Source organism: Amphiprion ocellaris, chromosome 1 (assembly GCF_022539595.1).
Source record: "Amphiprion ocellaris isolate individual 3 ecotype Okinawa chromosome 1, ASM2253959v1, whole genome shotgun sequence".
In the NCBI taxonomy this organism is placed as follows: Eukaryota; Metazoa; Chordata; class Actinopteri; family Pomacentridae; genus Amphiprion; species Amphiprion ocellaris.
In genome coordinates this window covers 13674938-13684697 of record NC_072766.1, presented here as the reverse complement: position 1 = coordinate 13684697, position 9760 = coordinate 13674938, and the positions used below count along the sequence as shown (strand labels likewise).

At 39.0% G+C, this 9760-nt stretch overlaps 1 protein-coding gene across 1 annotated transcript; it reads right to left on the bottom strand.

Annotated features, from left to right (window-relative positions):
- Positions 1–479: 479 nt before the first annotated feature.
- slc38a8b (solute carrier family 38 member 8b) lies at positions 480–8862 on the bottom strand. Its single transcript, XM_023277416.3, has 10 exons — positions 8536–8862; positions 7391–7589; positions 5599–5755; positions 5411–5515; positions 5256–5313; positions 3458–3572; positions 3222–3369; positions 2930–3132; positions 1974–2025; positions 480–1441 (listed from the first exon to the last, which is right to left on the bottom strand). The coding sequence occupies exons 1-10, from the start codon at positions 8722–8724 to the stop codon at positions 1339–1341; spliced, it is 1329 nt and encodes a 442-aa protein (XP_023133184.1). The 5' UTR covers positions 8725–8862; the 3' UTR covers positions 480–1338.
- Between the last annotated feature and the right edge of the window lie 898 nt (positions 8863–9760).

Here is a 9760-nt window from a genome sequence, read left to right as displayed (position 1 = left end):
GAGGCAACAAAGTCTGAAATGATGACAGACAGACAACACACACACGAAGCTCTCAGTAGTTCTATATTAGTTGTATTTTCCAGCGGTACTGAATTTCCTTTATGAACCTATAAGATGGTTTACAGCAAGTGAAGCTGCAAGAAGAGGTTAGTGGTTCATGAGATTTCCAAAGATTTTTTTTTTCTCCTGCATTCAGTGGATTTAGTCATTGGGCCAGCAGGTTGAAATATAATCCCACAGGCTAAACCCAAGCCGAGTATCCCAGTTTGAGGTTTTCCCTTAAGGACATTAATGTCGCACGAGATGAAGAAAAATCTGTTACATAACTGAGACATTGATAAGGGGCGGCTGTTTATTTCTAGATGGTCTATTTTTAATGAAAGTTATTTTAATTGTGCGTGTATAGTCAGACAGATGAGTGCTCCATGTTGTTTGCATGGCTCATACGTTGCTTTAAATCAGACCCCTGCAGGCAAAGATACAACACACAGTTTCTGGATTTACTGTAAATCATTACTCACTCATACACTAACACACATGCACGCTCGCAGGCGCTCCACCATAACTCCTTTAAGCTACAAGTCAATAAACAATAAACAGTTCTATTCAGCACACCTCAGGCATCGCTCTGTGCTCAATGAAAGCTGCAGATTTATATCACTGCTATGATTCAGGCCGCGGCGAGGTCAGTCGAAGAGAGAACTGAGAAGTGCAGAGAAAAGATTAGAATCACATTCTTCAATGAAAAAAAATAATTCCACTCATTTTTATCACTTGGTGGATGTAAACAAGCATTTCAAGGACAATGACTCTATCTGTTTGTATTAAAAAAGCATATTTCCCTGCTCGGTTCATTTAAATGTGCCGTGATCGTGTCAAGATTGTCACTGGGACCAGAACAAAAATGATAAGAACCATTTTTCTCTTATCTGTGTTGTCAATGTGCAGCTTCACACATACAAGTCAATGGAAACTATACCTAAATAAAAAATTCCTGCATGGTGCAACACTGCCCCCTGGTAGTGTCGAGGCACAAATGAAGGCTCACACACACACATACTGTAGGTATATTATTGATGTAGCACATAATAAAAGAAGCCTGTACAACATATTCTAAATTAAATATGTTCCTTCTATACACACTAAACAAGGAGAATGCACACACAACAATAATACATTCTGACATCGTAAATATATTTACTATCTGGCCGTAGATGACCAAATACATGTACAACTAAAAACCACCTGTACAAATTTGCAACACTCAGTTGTACAAAAGAGATGAGTGTCACAGTGAAGCAGCTGCTGCAGGTAGTGGTGATAATGGTGGCAAAAAGTTTAGATGTTCTGGAAAATCTCCATCACAGCGATGGTCGTGCTCTGTCCGAAGATGAAGGCTCCAACTACGATTGTTATGACTCCCCAGACGGGTAAAACGGCCCTGTATTATAAAGCAGGCCATCAAGAGAAAGATCAGTGCAGATGACTCTCAACAGCAATAACAACAGTAAACAGAAGTAATCTTTTGCAAAACAGTAAGTCATAATCTTTTATTATCTTTTCTTTATCCAAAAAGCCTCCAAGTTAGAAGACAGTGGAGGAAATCTACTCTGTAAATGAAAGCCTGGGGTCATAAAATATGCCCCCTTTGCTATTTCTGTTGTTTGTTGTTGCTTTCTTAATAATTTCCTTTGACTGCTGCAGGAAAAATACTCTGTGAAAGGAAATTTCCAGTTCCAAAGTTAATAGTGATTCATTATTTAAGTCTTTATTCCCCATATGTGTACAATTGTATGTTTGACTATAAAGATTTGTTACAGTTTCCATGTTTGTCTCTCCTTTGCAGTTAAATGATTAATTAATAACATATTTGGCAGTTTTACACTGTCCTTATTTTCTAAACAATCAGACAGTTCTCTCTAGGAAATGTCTACAAAAATATTGGCCTATGAGTCTTTACTGTAAACACTCACCTGACTCTTGGAGAGACGTTCTCAGTTTGCATTATGAACAGTAAGCAAAGACCTGCAACACATGAAAACACACCGTGCTGCCATCAGTCGCACCTTCAGTCAAACCTCTTTCATTACATGTCGGTCCAGTTTAGAAATGAGATAATTAGCCAAACAGTAGATTGAGAGAAAGTTTCTTGTATGTATTTGCATAATCAATAAATATTTGGAATATTTTACTTTTGATGAACAAATGGAGACCAAATGATTAATCGAGGAAATGACTGAATTAAACAATCATTAGTTGCAACTGTAGAACAAAAGTTGGCACAAATTCAAAGCCTATAAATCCCCCCTTTATTGCCTTTTTAACATTGTATCATTAAAGGTTTTTTGACATGAGTTTACAAAAACAGATTCTTTGATGTTAAAGTGAAAACCGAGATCTACCAAGCAACGTCAATTCATTAAAAATATACAAAGTAAAATAAGGATATTCAGTGAATGTATTCACCCGATTTATGCTTCACAGTTACCTTTACTCACATTGCTGAGTAAGCTAAGTGTTCTTTTGTTTTCATGGTGTTTTCCAGATACAGGTGTCTTTGTACTACAATCCCTGCACTCTGATGGTCTCCATTTCATTAACCGTGTGACTTCTTAACACAAATTAGTTTCATCTTTGTTCAATTAAGTGAGTCGCTTTGAAGAAGGTGAATACTTATGCAATCACTTTCATCATGTTTTTTTTTTTTTTTATTATTAATTGGCATTACTTTGTAAAAATCTGTTCTCACTTTGACATGAAATAGTCTTTTTTTGTAAATTCTTGTAAAAAGGAATGTCAATTTCAATTTGACCACAATTCAAAGTTCCAAACAGTGGTGAATACTTTTTATAGTCACTGTACATGCAACATCAATGCAAATGTTAATGTCAGTTCAAACACACACACATTAAAGTAATTTCGTTCATACCCGGAAAGATAAAGATGAAAAAGGCGCTGATTCCTCCGATGACACTGATGACCTGCCCCATGTCGGGGACAAACATAGCAATAAGGAGAGTAAAACTGATCCAGATCACAGTCAGAACGACTCTGCAGCGACTCTCAAACAAATGAGTGACGATTCCTCTGCGACGTCTTTGAACTCGTAACATCAGGTTCAGGACAACGGACCTGTTTAACACACAGACACAACATGACCGTGAACACACACATTAAAAAAAATACACAACACAAAGCAGTCCAACTCTGATGTGGCTTACCGCCCCAGAAGCAGAATGATAGGATAGATGGTGATAATTGAAAATCCAAAAAGTAGTCTGGAAATTATCATGACCACATCATTTCCTGGATATGACATCAGAATATCTGAGGCGACGGCTCGTCCAAACGTCATGAAGCCATAAACACCTGGAGACGGACAGAAGGGAGGAGATTAAAATCTTTCAGGTGAAGAACATAATGCAACATAATGCTCATGTTTGAGAGGTGAATTCACCGGTTAGAGTGTAGATGAGTAAACAGAAGAACATAGAGAGCACAGAGATGAGCACCCAGTGGGAGAGCTTCTGGTTCTCCATGCTGCTGTAGATTGCTATGCAGGCTTCATGGCACTGCAAACACAGACACACAGAAGAACATGACTATTTGGTTTGCGAGGATTTACTGTTTTTTTTCCTGCTTACCCAAATTCATATGAGCTCTGGGATGATGGATATATGCTCAGTCTGAAAGGCTTTTAAAAACACATGTACAAACAAGTAATTTTATAATTTTTTATGCTTGGTTTAACTGAATGTTAAATGTGTGTAAGTCGAGTGTCAACCTCCTGGGCTTAAAAATGAAGCCAACTCAGTGGTGCAGTTCATGAAACGGCCACTCAAGGCTTCAAAAGTCAGTCCTCATAGACCCGCATGTTAAAATGTCCAACTTCACAGCAGAAATAAACATGTTTATGGTCTGGTACAAAAAGCGGTTTTGATCTCTATGGATATTTTCCCAGTTCGTGGCAAAAACTGCATGGAGGTTGGATTTTTATATAACTCACAAATTGAAATTGTATTAAGGAGTTAAAGTATTGAATAATAAAGGGAAATAAGCACTTTGAGTGACTAGTGGGTGACGTCAAGGAGGGTTCATCCAACTTTTTATATGGTCTATGATGCAAGGGGTGAAGATTTTAAAATTATTTATTGTTAAATAGTTTTGGTAACTGGGTCAATATATAACTGAGGGACTTTTGAAGTCCATGGGATATATCTTGCATACATTTTTATTAAAAGTTAAAAAAAAAAAAAAAACTAATGTTTTTTTAATGTTCATTATGATCATGTCTTTACAAATTCCATAATTTTTGTTTTATGGAAACAATCACTTTTTAATAAAAATATAACTGAATATCACTAAAATGTCAACTAAATAACTGTCTGAATTTAATAACAACCACTTTCTAAGTAGTTAAACAATATGAGCTGATTCAAAAATTGTTTTGATTGTATTCTGTTTATTAAGTTGAGATAATCATAACAGATATTCCTTTTTTGGCAATATCTCAAATTTCATATGGAAAGTGACAAATTGTATCTGTGTCCAAGAAATCACTTTCAACTAAGTTATCCGTTACAAAAACACTTTTCAAGGAAATGTGTCAATTCCAGATCACATGACCTGCTCCACATGATGTCATTTCCTCCTGAAGAAAAGACTGGCAAGACTCCAAGGCTTTCTGAGTTATTTAATATAAAGTAGTGTGTGGGTCAAGTGTGGATTTATCGCATGGCAACAGGTTTACTACAATATCTTTATAAATAACTTTCAATTTCAGTTTTACTTAGTTTTATATATAATATTTAGAAGAATCTTTCTGTAAAAATGCCATGTAGTGTTTGGTTATAGACGGCCATGTTGATTTTAGACCTGAAAACAGCAAAAATGTCAACTATGATACCTGTCAACTATGTTACAAAACGTTCCACAATTACATATTGACCCAACTACAGTTTTCTTGTTTCGATGCCAGCTCTTTTAAAAATGTCATTCTTCTTCCTTACAGAGACCAGTGTTTCTAATTTAGTATGAGGGCAAAAGAGATAAGCTCTTCACAGAGGAAGGGAGCTTCTTTGACCTCATGAAATTGAAGCATGACAATAATATGCATAGAAACCAATTACACAGTAATTATAAACATTTCTATCACAGTGGTGCCCATCAAAAGAGAGCGGAAAACATTTTTACATAATGTGAACAGCTGGTTTATTGTGTTTTTGGCCTCTTTCGTGCATAAAGGTGATTCTTACCTGGAAGCCAAAGCAAATGGTTGGTACGACACTGAACATTGATGCCCACGAACTCACACTGAAAGGCACACACATTTACACAGTTACTGGTGCACACGATACAACAGCTGTATACATGCCAACCGTGGATGATGAATACACACAGAGGTACCGACCCTTGGCTGTGCTCTGGAGTTATTATGGCAGTGTGGCTTTCCATCAGGTGATATCTGACGATCACGGCCACACACAGATACGTAGCAGCCAGCGTCCCCAGCACACTGACACGAAGACAAACAGTGAAGTCGCACAAACATTTACACTCAGCCGGATGTATTTGTGAACACAGGTAAGCGCTGAGTACCTGGTGTATTTCTGGATGCCGATCTCTTTGGGGATGGACAGCGGCAGGATGATGACGAGGCACATGATGAAGAGGGCAAATCGCTGGTCAGTGTACCAGTGATAGGGCATCTCCCCCTCACTGGACCCGGTCACCGTCTCGTATAAAGAAACACACACTGGAGAAATAAGTGAACGTTGTTTATCTGCAGCAGCATAAAGACAGTTAACAACACAGCAACACACAGCATCACATCCCAAAGGGCTCATTTACATTTTACATTCTGCTGAACAACGTGGTGTATGATGTTTTAATGGTGAGATGAGCGCCGATGCTGGCGACAGAATGCAGAGGCTTCCTGTAAATGGTTTTGTCCCTGGAGACATGACATAAATGTGTTTGTAAATCCAAATACTCTCTTTAACATTGAAACAGAGCAAAAAACATTGAAGGGATTTGATGGGTTTCAGATTGTCAAAAAAAAATGAAAAATGGATGCATTACTACTCCTGATCACATGTTCAGCCTCTAACTAGTTAGAATGAAGATTAAAGTGCAGCTGATTTGTGGTCTGACAAAGATTTATTATTGATATGACAAGTAGCTCCTCAATTGATGACAAACTCCAACAGAGAAGTGCTTGATCATTAAAATCAGAACAGTGAGGATGGTGATGGGAACTCGAAGACCCTCCTAAGCATATCGGTAATTGTTTGTGCTAATGTTGTATCATGCAAACATGCAGTGTGTCTATTTTTATATGTGAGTTTGTTAATTATTTGCAGATTATGTTAAAATTATGACTATATTTCGTACTATTTGGCCTTGCTGTGTGAGAATGAAAGCATGCAGTTTGTTTTGGTTGTTTATGGCAGTTTATTGCTCACAACTTTTAATTTCTTTGCGTATATGCTGCCCTTGAAGTCCAAATTTAAGAAACATCAGATTCCTATTCATTGTTTTGCAGACAACATACAAATAAAAATAACAGACTAAGTGCAACCTTAGCTTAACTGTTTCAAAGCTATTCATACCTGGATGGATTTAAACTTTCAGAATCTTATTGAGAACAAAGCAGGTCATTATGTTTGTTCAGCCGGAGCTTACTTTTAACAACAAAAACAAAATGTGATCACATAATACCAACCCTAGTCTGCAGTGGATTCCTTTACTTTTCAGGATTGATTTCAAGATTTTATTTTTGTTTTAAAGGTTTCAAAGGGGTTGGTGCCAACTTGTTTAGCAGTACTCTTACATCATCATAATCCGATTTGAGCCCCCTGGTTGACCAATCAGATGTCCTCGATCCAGGTTTGGAAACAGAGGCTGCTCCTCATCTCAGGAACAATTTACATTTTCATGTAAGAGCTGCCCAGACTTTACAAACTTTCAGATTGCTGCTAAAGAAGCACCTCTTTACTTTGGCATTAGATCCAAGTAGAGTTAAGTTGACCCCAAAACTTCATCCCTTACTGTGTTGTATCTTTCATATTGTATCGTCTTTTATTCAGATTTGTCCTTCAGTCCTTGTGTTTGACTGTGTCTTGTGAATTGCTCAGCAATTTGGTTCAACTGTAGTTGTTTTTAGATGTTCTTTTAAAATAAAATAAAAATGACTCTCACAATATGAAACTTGAATTAGAAACATCTACAAAGTGTGACCTGGATCAAGTTGGAGAGTGTTACAGAAAATATGACATCCAATGGCAACTGGCCCTGTGAGACGTGATTTTTATTAAGTCCTGCTTGACTTTGGGACTTGAAATAAAGACAGCACCTGTAAATAACAGGCGTTTGACTGAGCCGTACTCACGTTTCTCCAGCTGGTCCTGCACCACCACCAGGAAGGCGACGCTGATCATGAAGAGGTTGAAGCAGAAACAGACCTCGCAGAGTTGTCCCACGGCTTGTCCACACACCTCCCTCACCACATCCTGATACGTCTTCTGCCTGCTGACAGACGACGCGTAGCCGAGGATGACCAGACCGCTGATGAGGAATACCAGAGATACCTGGAAGAGAGGAGCTCAGAGCTAATCTTCATTCACAGACCAGAGTGACATTTACACAAACAAGCACATACATCAGGGACAGATAATGAGACAACGAGGCCCTGAACACAGATGTGTAAAAGGTGCCTCATCTCTCTCCTCGTGACTAGAAATAGGTGCCAGAGAGTGGTGATAAAGGACATATTCAAAATGGTTGTTTTATGTAACCCAAAGTCCAAAAACTAAAGATACTCAGTTTCATCAAAAAAGATCAAGAAAACACAAACAGCAACATCTATAGAGTTGGAAGCTATTAAGTCTTTGCATTTCTGCCTTAAAAAAAATTCAACTATTGGTTGATTATTAAAATTTTAATGAGTCGACTCAAAGATACTTGTTTAAGCCCGAATTCTCTCTAAAGATTTCTGCCAAAGTAGCCCATTGTAAGAAATTATACCAAATATCTAAAAGAATCAGAGAAAAAATACACTGTTGCCAAAGTAAGTGAGCCAGTTCCTCTACTTTTGGTGGTATTCCTGTATCTAGAGTGAAATTTATTATGTGTCAGTATTCAATATAAAAGAGCAAAACATGTGATTGAGCCACTGAGCCCCATCAACACCTGAGGCCCCCGACCTCTTGAGCCCCTTCCTGGAAAGCATACAGTTATCCATCCATGTTGAAACAGTCTGCAGTGCAGTGAAAGTTCAGGTCCTCACATAAACTGGAATCTTCATTAGAGCTCATTTGTGAAAAATATGTGCCTCTTTCACACTCAGGAGACAAAGACAGCGACGGTTGGAGGCCCCCAGCCGAACTAAAACACTCAGACTAAATGCATACAGGACTCACATTTTCACCTCGACCTAATAAAACCAATGAATCTGCAGTTTAAAAGTTGAACAGTGTTCGTTGGGAAGCGCATCAAGATTCAGGGCACGACTGGAGCTTTTTATAGCGGACTCACCAGCTCCACACTGATGGCGGTGGTCACTCCTCCCGCCTTCTCGAAGGCCCAGGGGAAGTTGAGCAGTCCAGCTCCCAGCGCCGACTTCAGCATGATGAACACAGCACCAAACGAGCCGAGCCGAGGTGGGTCCGAGTGGGACGCCGAGCGGGCCAGCAGGCTGATGCTCTCCCGGGCCAGTTCCTCCATGATCCCTGACTGACAACAGCAGCACCAGAAGAACTATGAATCCTTTGTGAACCGCTAACTTAGAGTCCAGGTGTTTGGTTCGCTCTCTTTCTGCAGAAGTAAACCTGGTGATGGTAGCTGTGACATATATAGACCTACAGAGGCGCACACACACGACTAATGTGGTCTAATTGGACCTTCTGAGTCTTGAGCATTTCACTCTAAGGTGACACATTTGACACTAAAGTGTGTATGTTTGCTTGTGTCTGCTCTCCCCGTGCATTTATATCTGTCTGTGGTGGACACCAGCGAAGAAGAAGCAGCTGACCTTCTAGCATATTATATATTAGGTGAGATACCATAAGATTAGTCAAAGATGCGACGTACATTCTCTAAATAAACAAAAGAATGAAAGAACAGGGAGGCAGCAAAGAAGGAAAATGGTACATATGACATGACAGCATGGACGGATTAACCGTCTAAGGGACTCCAGGGCAAAAATATCCAGCTGGATCCCTCTATTAAGACCAAGTCAGGCTCCGCAAGTGTACGTGTGACCTAAATCTCGTCTGTCACCCTAGTCCTTAAGGGTTCACACAGACCCCTCAGCAGAAATCCACCAGCAGCCCAAAATTCGTAACCACATTGTGAGCTGCAAATGCGGCAGAAAAATTCTCCAAACAAATTTGTGTAATGAGGAGAAACAGTATGAAGAATCATTCACACTTTTATCATTTGCTGTTAAAAAGTTGTAGTTGCTGCTGCTGCTGACTTTAGAGGTTATTTGATTTGTACATGCTGTTCATTAATGGTGCCCAAACACCATACTATGGGAAGTTCTGAATTCTCCAGACATCCCATGTAATGTCTGCTCACTGTGCTCGACACACCTCAGGAATAACTACTGTACTACTCCTAGAAACTGTATCCTGTAAAAAGCTGCCTTTCGGAAACATCCGCAAGAGCCCCGTGTGTTTTTATATGTTTAACATGAGTAGCAATCTATCTATTGAAGCATAAATAGAACCGCATCCTTGGTCCACTTTCAAAGTCGGCA